We start from the raw sequence: 20,072 nt of genomic DNA on the forward strand, positions 1-20,072 counted from the left end.
GGGAGAGAATTTCAAGCAGTCTCCCCGCTGACCGCAGAGCCCAATGCGGGGCTCGATCCCAGGACCCTGAGATCATGACCTGGGCTGCAATCAAGAGTCAGATGCTTAACTGACTGAGCCACCCAGGCGCCCCAATCTTGTTTCCTTTATGCCTACGCATTTATTCTATAGCATAATCTTTTTTCTTTTTTTAAATTGAGATAAAAGTCACATAATGTAAAATTAACCACTTTGAAACATATGACTCATCGGTATTTAAGTACATTCATGATGATGTGCAACCACCACCTCTATTTTGTTCCAGTGTTTCATCACCCCTCAAAGAAACCGTAAGTCCGTTAAGCAGTCACTCCCTCCCCTGAGCCCCTGGCAGTCACTAATCTGTTGCCTGTCCCTATGGATTTACCTATTTGAGACACTTCATATAAAGTTTTTTAAAAAATTTATTTAAGTAATCTCTGCACCCCATGCTAGGCTTGAACTCACGACCCCTCGAGATCAAGAGCTGCATGCTCTTTTGACTGAGCCAGCCAGGTGCCCCAAGACACTTCATATAAATGGAATAATTTAACATGTGACCGTTTTTTTTTTTAGCATAATACTTTCAGATTCATCCAGGTCATAGCATGTGTCAGTATTTTATTCCTTTTTCTGGCTAAATAATATTCCATTTCATATATATATCACAATTTGCTTCTTCCTCCCCTGATGGACATTTGGGATTGTTTCCACCTTTGGGCTATTTTGAATAACGCTTCTAGGAGCGTTGATGGACAAATATTAGTGTGGGTCTACTTTCCATTCTTTTGGGTATATACCTAGAAGTGGAATTGTTTTAAGGGTATCCGGAATTTGTTTTAATCCAGACACGTGTATATGGAAATCGGTGTTGTGAAAGAAGAAGTTTACACTATAACAGATGTCTAGGAGCAGGAGACAAAGCACAGCACACAGCCACGGGAGGAAACCCCAGAGTCATGTAGGGAACAGACCCGAAGGGAGGAAATGCGGCCAAGAGATTTTACTTTGGTTTCTGGCAGAAGGAACAGGCATAGCAGCATAAACAGGGTTAGGATTGGTTAGTGTGAATGAATAATTTCAGCAGGCTCTGGATCATGGGGGCTACCCCGTAGTTGTGTAGTACCTGGCCATGGGCTGACTAGGGCACGGGGAGAGTGGCCCCGAGTGTGAAAGCCCCATTTAAGAGGTGGTTAAGAGTGTGGACCCCGGATTGGGTGGTTTGCTCGTGAAAGGTCCACTCACCGGTCATGTGGATTGTATGTTATCTCTAGGAATGAGCTAACCATGGGAGGGGCAGTCTCTCCAGGATCAGCAACGCCCCAGATGTCAAAGCATCAAAATAACAAAATAAAAAGATAGGCTTAACATCCTGACTCATGGTAATTCTGTGTTCAACATTTTGAGCAGCAGCTACACCATTTTACATTCCCGCCAGTGATGTATTAGAACCAGGGATCAGGATTCCAGTTTCTCCACATCCTCACCAGCACTGCTTATTTTCATTTTCGTTCGTTTGTTTGTTTTTGAGAGGGAGAGGAGGGGAGGTGCAGAGGGAGAGGGAGAGAGAGAATCTTAAACAGGCTCCATGCCCGGTGCAGAGCCAGAGGTGGGGCTCGATCTCATGATCCTGAGATCATGCTGGGGCACCTGGCTGGCTCAGTTGGTAGAGCGTGTGACTCTTGATCTTGGGTCATGAGTTCAAGCTCCACATTGGGCCTAGAGCTCACTTAAAAAAAGAAAAAAAGGAAAAAAAAGTGAACCCTAATGTAAACTACAGACTCTGGGCGATAATGATGCATCAGTGTACATTCATCAATTATAACAAATGTACCCCTCTGTTTGGGGGGTGTTGATAATGGGGGAAGCCATGCACGTGTGAGGGCAGAGGGTACATGGGAAATCTCTGTATCTCCTCAGTCTTGCTCTGAAACTGAAACTGCTCTAAAAGACAAAGTCTATTTAAAAACAAAAATTGGTCCAGCACTCTGATTTTTTGCTAGGATGGTTTGACCTTCACCACCAGTTACCAGAGTTTATAAAGTCTGATTATAATTAGTTTCAGTAAAGAGATCTTCCACATCTGTTATCAGCTTTATTCAGCCTGAAGAACTTCTTTGGAATTTCTTGTGTGGACCTGTTGGCAAGAAATTCCCTCCGCTTTTGTTTTTATTTTATTTTTAATTTTCTCTTGTCTTTATGTCTTCCCAACATTTCTTTGTCACCAACATTTTAAAAAACTTTTTTTTTTTTTTTTTTTTTTTTTAGTGAGAGAGAGTGGGGCTGGGGGACAGAGGGAGAGAGAATCTCAGCAGGCTCCATGCCCAGTGCAGATTTGACTCAGGGTTCGATCTCATGACCCTGAGATCATGACCTGAGCCAAAGTTGAGTTGGATGCTTAACCAACTGAGCCACCCAGGTGCCCCTATTATAAAACATTTCAAACATACAGAAGAGTTGAAAGGATGTAGAGTGAGCTCTTTATATGAGGCTTCTTTCCTTCAGCATAATGTTTTTGGGATTCATCTGTGTGGTTGTGTTTGTATCAGAAGCTTGTTCCTTTTTTTTATGGCTGAGTAGTATTCTGTTGTAGGAAGAGCACAATTTGTTTATCCGTTCTCCTGATGACAAACATTTGGGTTGTTTACCATTTTTTATTGCATTAAATAAAGCTGATACAAACATTCTTGTATACATTGTATTATCAACATATGTTTTCATTTCTCTTGGATAAATACCTAAAAAGTGGAATTGCTGGGTCATAGGATAATAGATGATTATTTTAAATGAAACTGCTGGGCTCTTTTCCAATGTTTTTGTACCATTTTACATTCCTACCAGCAATGTAGGAGAGTTTCAGTTGCCCTATCTTCTGAAATTTGGTGTTGGTATTCTCATTTATGTAGCAGAATTGCAAAATTGTTTTAATTTGCTTTTCCTTGATGACGAATGATATGGAGTTCTTTTTCGTGTGCTTATTCGTTACTAATCTATTTTCCTTTGTGCAATGTCTGTTCAAATCTTTGAATCATTTTTTTAAAGTTTTTTATTTATTTGAGTAATCTCTACACCTTACGTGGGGCTCAAACTCATGACCTCAAGATCAAGAGCCGCATGTTCTTCTGACTGAGCCAGCCGGGCACCCCTGAATCATTTTTAAATGTTCTGTTTGTCTCTTTAGATACTGGTTTGTAGGAGTTCTCAATATATTCTGGATCCAATCCTTTGTCAATTATAAAATTTGTGATTATTTTCTCTTACCCTGCAGACTGCACAGTGTCCTTGGATGAGCAGTTTTTAATTTTGATGGCATCTAACATATATATTTTTTCTTGTAAAGTTTTTGTTTCATGTATTCTAAGAATGCTTTGTCTACACCCAGGTTATAAAGATATTTTTACTATGGTGTCTTCTGTAAGCTTTGTGGTTTTAGTTTTTTTGTTTAAGTCTATGATCCTTCTTGAATTAATTTTTGTGTATGGTGTGAATTAGGTTAGGGGTTCATTTTTTCCTTATGGATGTCCAATTGTTCAACACACTTGTTGAAAAGATTTTCCTTTCCTTTTCCTATTAAATTGCTTTGGCACCTTTGTCGAAATCAATTGACCACTTAAATGCATGTATGTTTCTGGGGACTCCATTCTGTTCCTTTGATATATGATTATCCTTATATCACTCTCCTTGTTTGCTGTAGTTTTATAGTAAACTTTGAAGTTATACCCCTTTAATTTTGTTCTTTTTCAAGATTGTTTTGGCTATTCTAAGTCTTTTGTATTTCCATATGTTGAGTGGAAGTGATGAGAGCAGACATCATTGTCTTGTTCCTGATCTTAGAGGGGAAGAATTCAGTCTTTCATTATTAAGTATGTTGTTAGCTGTGGGTTATTTTTAGATGCCCTTTATCAGGTTGAGGACTATATGCCTAGTTTTTTAGTATTTTTTTTTATCACACAGGGTGTTGAATTTTGTCAAATGCTTTTTCTGCACCTACTGAGGTGATTATATGGTTTTAGCCCTTTAGTCTATATTATATTGATGGGTTTTTGTGTGTTAAACCAACCTTGCATTCTTGGGATAAATCCCACTTGGTCATAGTATGTAATAACATTTACATCCTTCTAGATTCAGTTTGCTAATATTTTGCTGAGAATTTTTGTGGCTATATTTATAAGGGATATTGGTATGTAGTTTTTTTGGTGGTATTTTTGTCTAGTTTTGGTATCAGTATAATACTAATCTCAGAGAATGAGTTAGAAAATGTTGCCTCTCTTTTATTTTTTGGAAGAGTTTGATTTTAGTTTTTCTTTAAATGCTTGGCAGAATTCACCAGAGAAGCCATCTGAGCCTGGACTTTTCTCTGGGGGTGTTTTTTATATTACAATTATGAATTCAATCTCTTTACTTGTTATAAGTCTATTCAGAGTTTCAAGTTATTCTTGAGTCAAGTTTGTGTCCTTCCAGGAATTTGTCTATTCCATCCAAGTTTTCTGTTTTGTTGGCATGTAGTTATTTATAGTATTCCTTCATGATCCTTTTTATTTCTGTAAGGTTGGTAGGAACGTCCCCTGTTTCATTCTCAATTGTACTTATCCTTTTTTCAGGGCCAGTCTTGCTAAAATTTGGTCAATTTTGTTGATCTTTTCAAAGAACCAACTTTTGGTTTTAGCAATTTTTTTCTGTTCTCTTTTTCATTACATGTGGGCATGTACAGATATAAATGTCCCTGGAAGTACCGCTTTAACTGCATCACATAAGTTTTAATATATTGTATCCTCATTTTCATTAATCTTAGAGTGTTTTCTAATTTCCCTTGTGATTTCTCCTCTGATCCCTTATCTTCTTAATGTCTATAGAATCCATAGTGACAATACCTCCTTTTTTCTTTTCCATCTAGCTAGGATCTTAACCAATTTTGTTACTCTTTCAAACTTTTGGCTTTGTTAATTTGCTCTATGTTGTTATTTATTTGATTGATTTTTGCTCTTATTTTTATTATTCCTTCTTTTTGCTTACTTTGGGTTGATCTTGGTATTTTGGGTTTTTTTTTTTTTTTTAAGTAAGCTCTACACCCAATGTGGGGCTTGAATTCATAATCCTGAGATCAAGAGTTGCATGCTCTACCGACTGAACCAGCCAGGTACCCTGATCTTGGTGTTCTTTATCTAGCTTCCAAAGATGAAAACTTGGGTCACTGATTGAGACCTTTCTCTTTTTTTCCTCTTTTTTTAAAAAGGATTTTATTTATTCATTTGAGAGAGAGAGAGGCAGAGACAGAGAGAGCACAAGCAAGGGGAGAGATAGAGGGAGAGGGAGAAGCAGACTCCCTGCTGAGTTGGGAGCCTGATGTGGGGCCTGATCCCAGGACCGGGAGACCATGACCTGAGCCAAAGGCAGAGGCTTAACCATCTGAGCCACCGAAGAGCCCCATTTTTTCCCCTTTCTTAATAATATAAGCATTAGGGGCACCTTGATGGCTCAGTCGGTTAAGCACCTGACCTTTGGTTTCAGCTCAGGTTGTAATCTCATGGTCGTGGGATCAGGCCCCGCATTGGGCTCCATGCTCAATGTGGAGTCTGCTTCAGATTCTCTCTCCCTCTCCTTGTGCTTCTCCCCCCACTTGTGCCCTCTCTCTCTCTCAAATAAATAAGTAAATAAATACATAAATAAAATCTTTAAAATAATAATAAACATTAAAAACTATAAATCTCCAACTAGCACTACTTTACCTGGATCCCACAACTTTTGATGTGTTGTATTTTCATTATTATCCAATTAATACGTTTTTGTAATTTCCTCTGCAACTCCTTCTTTGATCCATGGATTATTTAGAACTGTGTTGTTTAGTTTTCAAGTATGTTTTCCTAGATACATTATTGTTTCTGGTTTTAACTTAATTCCATTGTGGTTGGAAGACATATTCTTTTTTTTTAAGATTTTTTTTATTTATTAGAGAGAGAGAATGAGAGAGAGAGAAAGCATGAGAGGGGGGAGGATCAGAAGGAGAAACAGACTCCCCACCAAGCAGGGAGCCTGATGTGGGACTTGATTCCAGGACTCCAGGATCATGACCCGAGCCGAAGGCAGTCGCTTAACCAACTGAGCCACCCAGGCGCCCCGGAAGACATATTCTTTAACATTTCAGTCTTTACACTGTATTGAGCCATTGACCAAGCACATAGTGTGTTGTAGTGGCCATATTACGTGTGTGTTTGGGGAAGATGTGTATTTTGCACTTATTGGTTGTTGTGTTCTGTATATGTCAGTTAAGTCAAGGTGATTCAGATCTTCTATGTCCTTGTTGATTTTTTTTAAAGATTTTATTTATTCATTTGAGACACAGAGATACAGAGAGAGAGAGAATGAGCAGTGGGGGAGACAGAGGGAGAGGGAGAAGCAGGCTCCCCGCTGAGCCAGGAGCCCGACATGGGGCTCGATCCCAGGACCCTGGAATCATGACCTGAGCTGAAGGCAGATGCTTAACCATCTGAGCCACCCAGGTGCCCCTTCTTGTTGATTTTTATCTACTTGTTTTATCAGTTACTGATAAAGCTGTGTTAGAATCTCTAACTGAGATTGTGGATCTATTTCTCCCTTTATGGCAAATTTTGCTCCATGGATCTTTAAACTCTATTATTAGGCACACACATATAATTGTTCTGTCTTCCTGGTGAATTATTATGAAATGTTCATCCTTATATTTGTATAGTATATCTTTTCCCATCAATTTTCTGCCTATCTGTGTCCTTATATTTAAAATGTATTTTTTGTAGACAGGAAGTAGGAGGGTCTTGCTCTTTTATCCAGTCTGACAATCTCTGTCTTTTAACTGGAGTGTTAAGTCCTATGCAGAAGAAAGATGGCAGAACTGAAGCCTAGCCTTAGAAAGGCCTGCTTGCAAGTTGACCTTTGGTTGACTTCCAGGAACTTGATTCTTGGAGTATTCTTAGTTGATGGTTAATTAACTGAGAAGGATGATTCACTATACCCCGAACATCTGCTTTCCTTTAAGGAGTCTGGAATTTAGATATATGTGAGGCAGAGGCTAGCCTGGCCAGCCTCCAGTAAAAATCTTGGTTACTGAGTCTCTAATGGGCTTCTGTGTGCAGAAATATATACATACGTGCTGCTGCCTTTTCATGGCCAGTGGAAGAGTGTGCTCTGTGTGATCTCTCATGGGAGGAAGAGAGCATAAGGAAGCCCACATATGGATTCCTCCAGACTCCACCTGAGTCTTTTTTTCTTATAATCCAGCTGTGCATACTTAATATACCAATGCAACTATATGATTATATGCTGAGCCCTGAGTCCTTCTAGTGAATCTTGGAATATAGACATGGTCTTAGAGGCCCAAGACAGGAGCCATTTACATTTAATGTAATCGCCGATGTAATGATTTAGGGTTGAAGTCTACGATTTTATTTGGCTCCCGCTTATTCTACCCTTTATTTTGTTTTTGTTGTACATTCTGCTGTTTCCACTTCCCTGCCTTCTTTTGGGTTAATTGCATATTTACTTTAGAATTTCTTTTTAATTGACCTACTGGCTCTTTTGCTATATCTCTTTGCATTACCTTTTTAGTGGTTACTTTAAAGAGTATGATATAAATTAGTAACTTTTCACAGTCTACTTAGAGCTAATAAGGTACGATTTGACATAAATTCTAAGTACTTTGCAACCATATAGATCCATTTCTTCTCATTCTTCATGTTATAGTTATCATATGTATTACATCTGCATATGTAATAAACCCCACAATAAAATATTTTTATTTTTGCTATAAACAGTCATATGTGTTTTACATAAATTAAAAGAAAACAATTGCTTTTCCTGTTTCCCCACATATTTATCATTCCTGATGGTCTACATTCTTTCCTAAAGATTCAGATCTATGATCCAGCCAAATAGCACTCATCAGTCTTCATACTTGAATGGAGAGTTCCCATCTCATTTCCACTAACTCAGGTAAGTTCTTGACAATGCTTTTGGGCTGGCACACAGGGTGGGGATCACTAAGCCCATCTCATGGGTAGGAAAATTGAGGCTCAGGGAGAGTTAGTACCTTGACCGCTCAGTTAGTAAGTTAGCAGAACTGAAATCCAAATCTAGGTCTATCAACTCTAGGTCCAGTGTCTTCCCTGGTTTCTCAAAGATTGCAAAGTAGTCAGAACTATTCCTGTTGTATAGGCAGCTCCTCTGGTTGGAGTTATCATATTCTGGGAGACTGTGTCCATAAAGAGATCATTCCTTGTAAGGAGCCATTCTTTAGGATTATTGTTCATAGTGGCAGAAACCAGAGAGAGGATGAGTAAAGTGGGCTTTCTCATGTGCCTTGTCTTCCTGCTGAGATTATAAGCCTCCTGAGGGCAGAGATGGTTCACAGTCACAGCATGAGGGTTGGTGTTGAGCTAACGAACAGGAGCTATTTCCCAGGAGTCTTGGGTGGATGGGGCATCACTATCATCCCATTGCTCATTTCTGCTCAAGGCTTTGCAGTTTGCAGAGTGCTTTTGTGACTCTCACGAATGCATGGAGGAAGAGCCTGTAGTCCAAGTCCACAACCCCCTCCAGGGCAGAATCAGAGTGCTGGCTCCAGCTTCCCAATGCATGGGGCTTCCCTGCCACGCACTGTGTCTAGGAACCCCAAAAGCAAAAGTTTCCCAAGTATTCCAACCTACTCCATGAGTTTCAGGGTCAAGTAAATGAGAAGCATGCGTCTGACACAAGACCCCACCCTTCAATATCCTTAGGCAGCCCAGAGAAGGAGCTAAGCCTCCAGCCTCAGGTTTTTCTGCCTTAGGGAAGAAATCCAGCTGTGTCAGTCCTTCAGGAAGAATGCTCTTTCACTTCTTCTTTTAGCGAAGTCCTCAGCCACCAGATTTTGTGGATCAGCAGAATCTGATTCTTCCTTGGGCTTCTGTGTAGGAGCTATTTCTACAAGGAGAAGGACAGGACCTAGCCACAGGCAAGCCAGGAAAACCTGGTGTTAAGTTGGGGCTTCCTATCTCCTTCTGCCCTGGGACTCCTTGGCTTCTTAGGAAGTGGCCTTAGCTGTGGCCCATCTGAAATACTCTTGTGCACATGCTCAGAGGCCTTTCCTCCTCCTGCACCCACTTGGCTGTCAATGAGCCTCAGGTTAGTAAATATTTTCCAACCTCCCTCTCAACACCACTCTTTCCCTCCTTGCATCTCTCAGAACTGAAGGACCATGTGCCCTCTTAGAGAGCTTGTCCTGGGCCCCACCCAGTGGTACACAAAGCAGGCTCACACCTACTTGGGAGAGCATCTCTTTCCAGCTCCACTTTCAGTGACATCAGGTTGAAAGCTTGAAATTGGCCATCTTAGGAGTATTTATACCATAGGAACCAGCAAATGCTACAAATCAGAGTTTCCCCCACAGAGCCAGTTGTTAAACATTTACTAGCTCATCACCAAGCCCCATCTTCCCTGTGTGTCAACCAAGGTCCGCTCAGGTGCTTGCTGATAATCTCTGGTGTTGGTATCAGCTGCTTCCAGGTGGAATTCCTGAGTTCTCCCCAGTAGGTCCACCTGACCCCAGGGGGCAGACCAGCCAGGTGGTCAGCAGATGGAAGTCAAGCTAGCATCCCCTGAATTAGCAGGAATGAGGGGTTATGGGCATAGCATGCATAATTTCTGCCACAAACTGATAGACAGACAGACAGACACACACACACACACACACACACACACACACACACACACACCCCACTTTACTTTAATACTTGTGGGTTTATTTCAATGTGTATTGGAGAAAATACAGCCAGTATACTAAACCTGTAATTTCATGGATATTTTTGGGTGAAGTCAATTTTTAAAAAACCATTAAGTATTTAACAGATTGGGTGGTGGGCACAAACGGTAAAAATTATGGAGATGAGAGAATGGATGAAGTTGGTTGTTGGTGATGGGATACTAGGGAAGCATCTTAGGCAAAGGAGTGACCAGGGCTGGTTTGCATCTTAGGAGGGGCTTTCTTGCATCTGTGTGCAGAACAGCATGGAGGGAGTCAAACTGGGAGGGAGCAGAGTGGGTCTGAGGAGGAATGGACAGGTCCAGGAGTTGTTAGATAGAATCAAGAACAGTAGAGACATTATCAGATATGGGGAGGCAGGACGATGGTTCCTTCTCTGGATGGTAAGGAAGGGTATACCAGTTGCATTTGGGGCAGGACAGGTGCGGTACCATAGGCTATCCCAGCCCCTGCCCCCAAACTCTCAACCTCACCTCTTCCCATCATCTTCCAGAACTCAGCACATCCCCTGCTCATTGGTTTTCTCCCTGCCCATGCTCTTCCCCTTGGCCTGGAATGCCCTTGACCATTTGTTCCCCGGAGCTCCTGCTTGTCCTTCTCTGAAGCTTCCCTGATCCCCAATGCAGAGCCGCATCTTCCCAGAGCCGTTGGCAGGCAGGTGCCTTGCACTAGAAATGACTTCCCATTATGAACATTTATTGCAGGTTGGGCACCATGCCAAGAACATTATGTACAGTGGTTCACTCTCTCTCTCCCCATAGTACCCCTGGGAAGCAGAAGGTTTCATCCCCACTTCAGAGATGACATAATGGAGGCTGGAAAGCCAAGATCTGAGCCCAGGCTTAATTGCCATGCTCTTCACCCCTCTGCTCCCTATGCCTTATCACACTATATTGTAATTATGTGTGTATGTATTTCTCTTTCAGTGGACTTGAGCTCTAATGGCATTGAATCTAAAATGAGTCTTTCCCTTGATCCCAGAAACCCAGACCTGGGTGGGGCTTCTTTATATGAAGTTTGAATTTCCTACTCGGACCTCTGCCAAGAGATGTTTGCATGCCCCCTTGCTGGGAGTCTCACTAACATCCAAGGTGGTCAGCTCTGTTTCTGGATTGCTTTGCCCATCCGATGTTTTCCCCCTTGAGTTCTACCTCTTAATTCTGATTCTGGTCCCCTTGAATCTCCAACATCTTGAAGGCAGCAATGACACTGAGACATACAAGGGGACCCCTGAGGACCCTCTGGTCTACAGCTGTCCCAGTTTACCATGCAGACTAGGCCGGCTGGTTAGCAGTGACCTCGGGTTCAGCGGCTATTTGTCCCCTACTGTTTCTGTTAAATTGAGCTCTAAAGAGACCAAAGGGCAAGTTCCTTCATAGCTGCCACCCATCTTCCCCTGCCCTCCTCAGGGCCACACCTCTTCCAAGACCAGGCTTAGGGTGTGTAGGGGAGAAGTCCATCCTGGCAATGGACTCACTGTGCTTTCCTGGTGGGGACAGCCCCCCACCTCCTGCGTCTGCACCTGTTAAAGTCTGCCTATTGCCATGAAGTCAACTTCTCAAAAGTCCTTGTGAACCTTGGGCTCCTGAATTTCAAAGATGATCAAAGATAAGGTGTACAGACTCCCTTCTTTGCCACTCCTCTCCTCCCACTCTCCTTGCCACTCCGGATCTGATAAATGAGGGGAAACACTTCTGCGCTTGGTGTGGAGGCTGTCACTTTGTCATCTCTAGGTAAGTGGCTCCTAGGACCACCCCAGGGTTCCCAGTCCTCTGTGACTGTGGGTGTGTTTGATGGTGAGGGGAGAAGGTACCACAGGTAGCAGTGACACCCCCAGCCTGCCTTGTGCTCCCCACCCCTGTGCTCCTCTGTCCTTCTCTCATTTCCACTGCTTCAAACCCGAGACACTCTATCCAAAATCTTCAGCCACCTTTGGTTAGGAGATTGGGGCAGGGGTTCAGGAGGGACCTGATGGAGCCTGAGCAAATGGGGTAGCAGGGAGAGTGGACAGTAAGGGATGCACTGGAGAGCTACTAAGGAAAGGGACTCTGCCTATTGGAAACAGCACCACACAGCATCCCGGGGGCACCTGGTGCCGTGGCCAAGGTACATGTTCTTTACTAGGAAGACATAGGACCAGCCCTGCTGCATTATGGCCTCAGGGTCTTGAACAAGTCATGCAGCCTCTCTGAGGTTCGGTTTCTTCCCCATGAAATGGGGACCCTAAGAGGATCAGGTAAGAGTTCAAAGGAGCCAACTGTGTCTTTAAGGAAATAACAGAAGGGATTCAGGTCTGGTCTGGTGGCAACTTGTCACCAGAAGGCAGGCCTGGGACAGAGACCCTCGTTGAGGCTCAAGGACCACCTACCTCCGGCCGTCATCCTGGGAGATGGGCTTTCACATCCCCATTTTACAGCAAATGGGCTGTGCTTCCGAGAAGTTCAACATCTTGCCTGTGGCCACCAAGAAAACAAGTAGGAGCAGGGAACCAACCCAGAAACGTCTGCGTCTAGGGTTGTGCCATTTTCATGGCGCTACACTGTCCATGCCTGGGGCTGGGTGGGGGCATTTGACCTGTGCAATATCTCTGGGCCTGCATCATCCTCCAAGGCGCCACTAGAACCCCTGGGACTCTGAATCCCACAGCTCCAAATAGCTTTCACCTAGACCTGCTTTCCCTGGTGGATTCTGCCCTTCCTCAAATGGCCCCATCCTCACCATGCACCCAAGTTTGAAACCCGAGTGGTATCCTGGCCACCTCCTTCTCCTTCTCAACCACCAGGGCACCAAATCTTGTCGAATCAATTTTCTGAGTAGTTCTCAATACCATCCCCTTCCTCCCACCCCCCCACTGCCTCCACCGCCCCCCCAGCCTTCACAACAGTCTCCCTATGCTGGCTGCTGCAGCCAGAGGGATTTCTGCAAAACTCCAGACTCGACCAAGTCACCTCTCCTCTTTGACCTCATACCTGTGACCTCCAAGGTCTGGAACACCCCTCTCTACCAGGTCTCCACTGCTACCCTTCTAGGCCTTCCCACCTCAGTCAGCCTTACCCAGCTGAGGAGGCACCTCTTCTAGAACGTTCTTCTGCTGTCTAATGTGGCCAGGTATACCTCCTCCTGTGGGTACCTACCACCTATACCATAATTGCCTTTGTCTCTCACAGCCCAGGGTGAGTACCTCGAGGGCAGCCCCGGTATATAATTCCCTTCATGTGCCCAGGGTGAGCAAGGCATTTGGCATACAGCAGCGAGCAATGAGTATGTGGATGGTTGGATGACTGGTTTGATTAAGTTTTATTAGAGGGTATGTGTGAGGGATTTCTTATCCCTGCCAAAAAATATATTTGCCTTTCAACAAAGGGGACATTATTTAGAAGGTAATTGTCTATGATCTGTATCAGACTAGCAGGGTGAGGAAGGAGAAATTTTTTCAACCCCTTAAAACTCATCCTGAGGGGCACCTGGGTGGCTCAGTCAGTTAAGCGTCTGACTCTTGATTTCGGCTCAGGTCCTGATCTCAGGGTTGTGAGATCGAGCCCTGCATCAGGCTCCGTGTTCAGCAGAGTCTGCTTGTCCCTCTCCCTCCCCCTCTGCTTCTCCGCCTCTACTCCTCCCCACCCCATTCTCTCTCTCTCTCTCAAATAAATAACTAAATAAAATCTTTAAAAAAAAAGAAACCCATCCTAAAACAGCTATCTGTCACCCAGCCCCAGGTCTTAAGAAAAAGACAACCCCAGTATTGCTGGATATATATTCCAAGTCATTTTCCTTTTTCATTCAAGTCCATTCAAGAGCCAACAGAGCCAGATTGCCTTGAAAATCCATTTTTAGGGGCCCAGGAAGGCCCTGCTGACCCCAAATATTTGCTCCTCTGCTGTCTAATGCCTGAAATGGGCTTAATTCCTCTATCTTATCTGATTCACACTGGATGGTGAGGACTTGAAGGTTTACCATGCTTTGAAGTTTACTGAAAGCTCTCATGTCCATAATTTCTTTGGATTCTCATGACCACGTAAGTCTACACCCGACCCCACGGCATTTCAGAGATGAGGAAATCCAAGCTTGGGAGAAGTGAGTGATTTGCTCAAGTTCATCCAGCTGGTTTGTAGAGGTCTGGGACCAGAACATCCCAACATACCATAGCTGTTCCTTTCCTTGACCCTCAGTCCAGTTTCAAGCCTTATTAGGAAACTCACATGAGGTTTTGTTTTGTTTTAATGTCCTCCAGGTTTCTTCACTATCAAGCTACTGATTTTCTGTTCATAATTAGCTAGAATTTGTGGGGAAACCCATTGAGACAATGGAAATACCCCATTTCCCATCACACTTTCACCTTTGAATTTTAGCGTCCTTGGATGATTTTCTAACTCTGCCATTTCTTCTCTGTTTATCAGTTGGCATCCTACTGCTAATGGAGCTTCCCCTCTGTTGGTCTGCTAGGGTTGCAATAAGGAAGTAACACTGCCGGGGCTGGAGGGAGCTGGGGGTTGCTTAAACAAAAGGAATGTACTGTCTCACAGTCTGGAGGCTAGAAGTCCAAGATCAAGGTGTGGTTCTTCCTCAAGGCTGTGAGGGAAGGCTCTGCTCCAGAACTTTCTCCTTGGCTTGTGAATGGCCACCTTCTCCACATGGGTCTTCACAAAATCTTCCCTCTGTGCGTGTCAGTAGCTCAGTCCAAATTTCCCCCTTTTTATTGGGACACCTGTCATTGTGGATTACGGCCCACCCTACTGACCCCATTTTAACTTGGTTATCTCTGCAAAGACCATGTCTCCAAATAAGATTACATTTTAGAATGTGGTTAGGACTCCAATATACATTCTTTTTGGTGGGAGGTAGGGCAGGTGTGGGGGTCACAATTCAACCCAAAACATTTATTTATGGATTCTTATTTTATTCAATCCATCACTGTCACTATTACTGGCCGAATTGTCCCAGATTTGGCCAGTGTGAGTCCTTGCAAGCTGCCACCTATGTCCTTTTGACCTCTCCCCATGATTCTTTGAGCACTTTGCTACTTTCTGGCCCACAAAGATGTTCTCTGCCCCAGGACTAGAATCAGCTGCTTTTCCAAGAAGTAATGTTTTTCTAGGTATGCTCATTGCTACTGGTATGTCATTATTTCCAAATGATTGCATATATATAATCACTGATACCTCTGCTTCCATTCCAACATCCTTGGGTTCATTCTCTCCTTCCCCCTCTCCATATTTTCCCTTCCCCAGCAGTGAGAAACCTAGCTCCCATTGTCCTTATTTGCAGAGACCTAGAATACAAGAAGCCCCTTCTTGTTAAACTGTTGTCAGTCACTTATCTGTGGAGTGAATGTTTTTTTTATCGCCCTTCTGTAAAATAGTAGGTTCACATAACACGGGACAGAGGGAGTAAGAAGGTGCTGAGGACTGAGGAGGGTCATCAGGGAAGAAAAAAAGAGTGAGGGGGACCTGAAGCCTCCATGCTATGAAGACAGTCATGGAACCCATTGAAGGAAGACTCCTTTTCTGCCTGCTTGTCAGGAAGTGTGTGCAGGGTAGGGGAAGGACTTGGGGAAAACCCACTGTCCCCACTTACCTCTGCCCTCCCAGGTTCAATCTGATAAATCAGACTGTTTGATCAAAGTCAGGCCACAGAGGGGGAGGGAAGCAGGTGAGGTCTTTGAGAACGGGTGTGGCCTCAATAAAGTCACAAAGTCCCCACCATTTGAGCAAATATTTTGAAAGTTTCCTCAGCTTCTGCTCTCTTCTTTTTCTTTGGTTCTTAATTGAGATAACATCTACATAACATAAAATTCATCGTTTTAATGCCTTTAACGATATTTATTTATTTATTTATTTATGTGAGAGAGAGAGAGAGAGCATGCAAGCAGGGTGAGGAGAAGAGGGGGAGGGAGAGGAAGAAGGATTGAGAGGCCCTCAAGCAGACTCCGAGCTGAGCACCGAGCCCAACGAGGGGCTTGATCTCATGACCCTGAGATCCTGACCTGAGCTGAAACCAAGAGTCAGGCGCTTAACTGACTGAGCCACCCAGGCGCCCCAATGCCGTTAAAGTGTACAGTTGAATGGCACATTTGGTACAACCCTCACCACGATTTAATTCTAGAACATTTCTATCACCCCAAAAAAGAAATCTCATCTCTCCCAACCCCCTCCTCCTCCCACTTCCCCCCACCCCAACCCACTAATCTACTTTACGTCTCTATGGATTTTCCCACTCTAAACACTTCTTGTAAATGGAATCCTACACTATATGACCTTCTGAGTCTGACTTCTATCACTTACAAAGAATGTACCATACACTACTTTTTATAGCTGAATAAAATTCCACTGTATAGCTTTGCCATTTTTGTTTATACATTCATCATCTGATGAACATTAGATTGTTTACATTTTTTGGGCTACTACAAATAATGCTGCTGTGAACATTCATTGGCAAGTTTTGGCAGGAACATGTTTCCAGTTCTCTAGAGTATACCTTGGAATTGAATTGTTGCATCACATTGTAACCCTATGTTTGACTTTTTGAGGAACTGTCAAATTTTTCCACAGTGGTTACACAATCTTACATTCCCAGGAACAATGTATGAGAGTTCCTATTTCTCCGCCAACACTTATTTTTCTTTTTTTCTTTTTTTCCATAGCTGTCTGTGTGAAGTGCTCACTGTGGTTTTTATTTGAATTTCCGTAATGACTAATGATGTTGAGTTATCTTTTCATGTACTTATTGGTCATCCATATATTTTCTTTGGAGAAATATCTATTCAAATTCTTTGCTTATTTTAAAATTGGATTATTTGTCTTTTCACAAGTAGAATTCTAAGAATTTTCTGAAAAATCTGTCTGGATACTGGAATTATCAGATGACTTCCAAATATTTTTCTCCCACTACGTAAGTTGACTTTTCACCTTCTTGATAGTACCCTTTGATTTGCAAAGTTTTTTTTTAAAGTATTTATTTATTTATTTATTTGAGAGAGAGAGAGAAAGTGAGAGTGAGAGAGAGCACAAGCAGGGGGAGGGGCAGAGGGAGCCTGAAAAGGAGGCTCCCCGCTGAGCAGGGAGCCCCTATGCAATGCGATGCGTGGCTGGATCCCAGGACCCTGAGATCATGACCTGAGCTAAAGGTAGATGCTTAACCGACTAAGCCACCCAGGCACCCCAATGCACAACATTTTTAATTTTAGTGGAGTCCAACTATTTTTTTCGTGTGTGTTTGCTTGTGCTCTTGGTATCATATCAAAGAAACTGTTACTTCATCCAAGGTCATCAAGATTTATTCTTACATTTCCTTCTAAAAGTTCTATAGTTTTAACTCTTACATTTATGTTGAGTTAATTTTCACATATGGTGTGAGGGAGGGGATCCAACTTCATTCTTTTGCATATGGACATCCAGTTGTCCCAGCACCATTTGTTGAAAAGACTATCCTTTCCCATCGAATGGCTTTGGCATCCTTATCAAAAATCCATTGACTGTAGGGGCACCTGGGTGGCTCAGTGGTTTAAGCGTCTGCCTTCAGCTCAGGTCATGATCCCAGGGTCCTGGGATCAAGTCCTGCATCGGGCTCCCTGTTTATCAGGGAGCCTGCTTCTCCGTCTGCCTGCCTCTCCCCCTGCTTGTGCTCACTCTCTCTCACTCTCTCTCTCTCTCTCTTTGTCAAATAAATAAATAAAATCTTAAAAAAAATCAATTGACTGTAAATGTGAGGGTTTACTTCTGGACTCTAGACTCCGTTGATCTGTATGTCTATCCTTATGCCCATACCGAAACCATCTTGATTACTTTAGTTTGTAGTAACCTGTGAAAGTGGGAAGTGTTAGCCCCATAACTTTTCTTTTTCAAAATTATTTTGACCATTCTGGGTTCCTCGAATTTCGGTGTGAATTTTAGGATCAGCTTGCCCATTTTCCTTCTCTTTCTTAGCCTTTCACTTCCTCACTACTCCCATATTTTTAACACCCTATATGGTAGTTCATGTTTCAGCTGCAAACCGAAAGTGGAGTCAGTGGTTGTGTGACCATAAGCAAGTTGCTTCACCTCTCTGTACCATGATATTACAATATCTACAGTACAGGGTCATTAGTGTAAAGATTAGATTAAATGCAGTAATATATTAAAGCTCACAGAAGAGCCTGTGGGTTGTTTAGTCATCTCACTGGCTTGTAAACAAGTTGTTGTATAAAAATAAGAATGGCCACCTTTTGGGGGGCACTTGATCTGTGCTGGACTGGGAGCTAAGCACTTGACATGAATTGTCATGTTCAATCCTCATAATAACCTATGAGATGAATATTGTTATTTCCCCTTTTATAGATGAGACAGGAACGGTAAGGCTGAGGAATTAAGTAATGTTGGTAATGCCATTGAAGAGCTGAGCAAAGATTTCCATCCTTGAAGGTGATATTCACATCCAGAGGATGGTCCTCCTGGGCCATGGCTATTGGGTTTAGGGAGAGGCTTAAAAAGGTGGGTTCTGGACTGACTTCTAAGAAGTGGGTATTAGGAAACCTGCAGGTGCTTGTCACCCACAACCTGGAATGCACCAGGGGGCACCTCCCAGATTCTGCATCTCCCTCTCCTCCAGGCACTGCAAGTAGATCTGACAGGTGGAATGGAGCCAAATTTGCCTCTCCTGGCTCCTGCCCTAGTCCCTCATCATCCCTCCTGTGGACAGCTTCAATAACCTCCAGCCAGCCTTCCTGCCCCAGTCCTTTCCTACCACGCCTACCAGTGGATCCAATCATGTCACTAGACCACAGATCTGACCTCTTTTAAACTCTGCACGTCCAAAGCATGGGTGGCCCTGCTGCCCCCAGGATTAAAGCTGAGCTCCCAGGTGAGAGGCATTGCATGAACCTTGAGTTCAGACAGAACACAATTCAAATGCCGGCTCTACCCTTGCCTGACCTCTATGGCTCAGTTGCCTTGGGGATGAAGTGTGGATTCATGGGGAGGACGGATCCGAAGCTCTTAGCAACTTCATAGGTAAGCTGAACCCTGCTCCTGTGCTGTCCTCCTATCCGATCCACACCACCCTACCCTCACAACTGTCTACTCTTGCACTATTTAGGGCCATCGGGGCCAACTCTCCCTTTCTGGGACATGTCTTCAAGTATTTGGAGTCATTTTTTGTCCAAGCTAATAGCCCATTTCTTCCAGTCCTTTCTCAGTGGGATGTGTCTTGGAGTCCCCTCACGCCCTTGGCTATCGTCCGTTGGCCTGCATCATGCAGCTTTGGGTTTGGTGCTACATCATTGTTCTTGGGGTGACTCACCCAGGAGAGGCAACCAGACAGCCTCCCTTGCTGCCATTCCACAAGGGCAGGACCATTGCTCCCTCCTCACCTCCAGGCACGGTTCTGCTTTCCTCTCCTGTTCCTCTCCTCCCAGCTGCCCCCTTAGTCTCCAACTTCCTCCTCCCTCCTCTGCTGCCTGGATGCATGTTCGAGGGGAGAGGCCCTCAGAGGGCACGTTGGCCAGGTTTCTCAGGCTTCAGCTATTCCTGGGTCATCGTCACAATTTTTGTCCTATGTCCACACTATTGGTCCTGTTGACCTACTTTATTCTATTTTGTCAACTCATATTTTTTACTTTGGGAAAATCTTATATGTTCTATAAATATAATACCCCTTATCATAGAGGGTCACCATAATAAGACATATTTCAATTAAAGTGAAATATGCCCGTTTTTGTATCACGTGGTCATGTGGCTGCCACAATCTGGGAAAACACAGATCCAGCCACATCCCACTTCTCAGATGGAGAAACTATGGTGGGCAAGGAGCAGAGTGTGGAGCCAGGGGGGTTCAGAGCACTTCACAGGGCCCCCCTTCTTTCTCCTCTTTCCTCTTCACCTCCTTTCCCCAAGTCTGCTCCGTCTGTACCTGCTGTGGCCTGGCCCTCCTCTTCCCCTCCCCCCTCCCCCCCTTCTTCTCCCTTCTCCCCTCCTCCTCCTTCTTTCTATTTCTTTTTTCTATTCTGCTTTCCTAGAACCTCCTTCTCTTTTGCTTTCATGTGCTTTCACCCAAGACTGGGCACTTTTTTTGAAAGGCCTTGGGGGGAAAAATGGGGCATCTGGGTAGCTCAGTCAGTTAAGTGTCCAACTCTTTATTTCAGCTGAGGTCATGATCTCAGAGTCATGGGATAGTGCCCCGTGTGGGGCTCTGAACTCATCAGGGAGTCTGCTTGAGATTCTCTCCTTCTCCCTCTGCTCCTCCCCAACTCAGCATGCTCGTGCTCTGAAAGAAAGAAAGAAAGAAAGAAAGAAAGAAAGAAAGAAAGAAAGAA

The 20,072-nt window shown here is 43.7% G+C and overlaps 1 protein-coding gene across 4 annotated transcripts in view; it reads left to right on the forward strand.

Moving 5' to 3' along the window:
- Positions 1-11,365: 11,365 nt before the first annotated feature.
- Positions 11,366-20,072, forward strand: part of CCL24 (C-C motif chemokine ligand 24) — a 12,856-nt gene continuing 4,149 nt past the window's right edge. Inside the window, exons 1-2 of one of the 4 annotated variants that reach the window (XM_073884195.1) lie at positions 11,409-11,520; positions 18,371-18,622. In XM_073884195.1, coding sequence (XP_073740296.1) covers positions 18,580-18,622 — 43 coding nt within the window. In that variant the 5' untranslated portion in view covers positions 11,409-11,520; positions 18,371-18,579. Of the gene's footprint in view, positions 11,521-18,370; positions 18,623-18,661; positions 18,772-20,072 lie in introns of those variants that run through there. The other 3 variants (XM_073884194.1, XM_073884193.1, XM_025864612.2) reach the window with 3 other exon arrangements.

This window comes from Callorhinus ursinus, unplaced genomic scaffold, assembly GCF_003265705.2.
Source record: "Callorhinus ursinus isolate GAN/ISIS: 27379988/994484 unplaced genomic scaffold, GSC_fseal_2.0 scaffold55, whole genome shotgun sequence".
NCBI classification, from domain to species: Eukaryota; Metazoa; Chordata; class Mammalia; order Carnivora; family Otariidae; genus Callorhinus; species Callorhinus ursinus.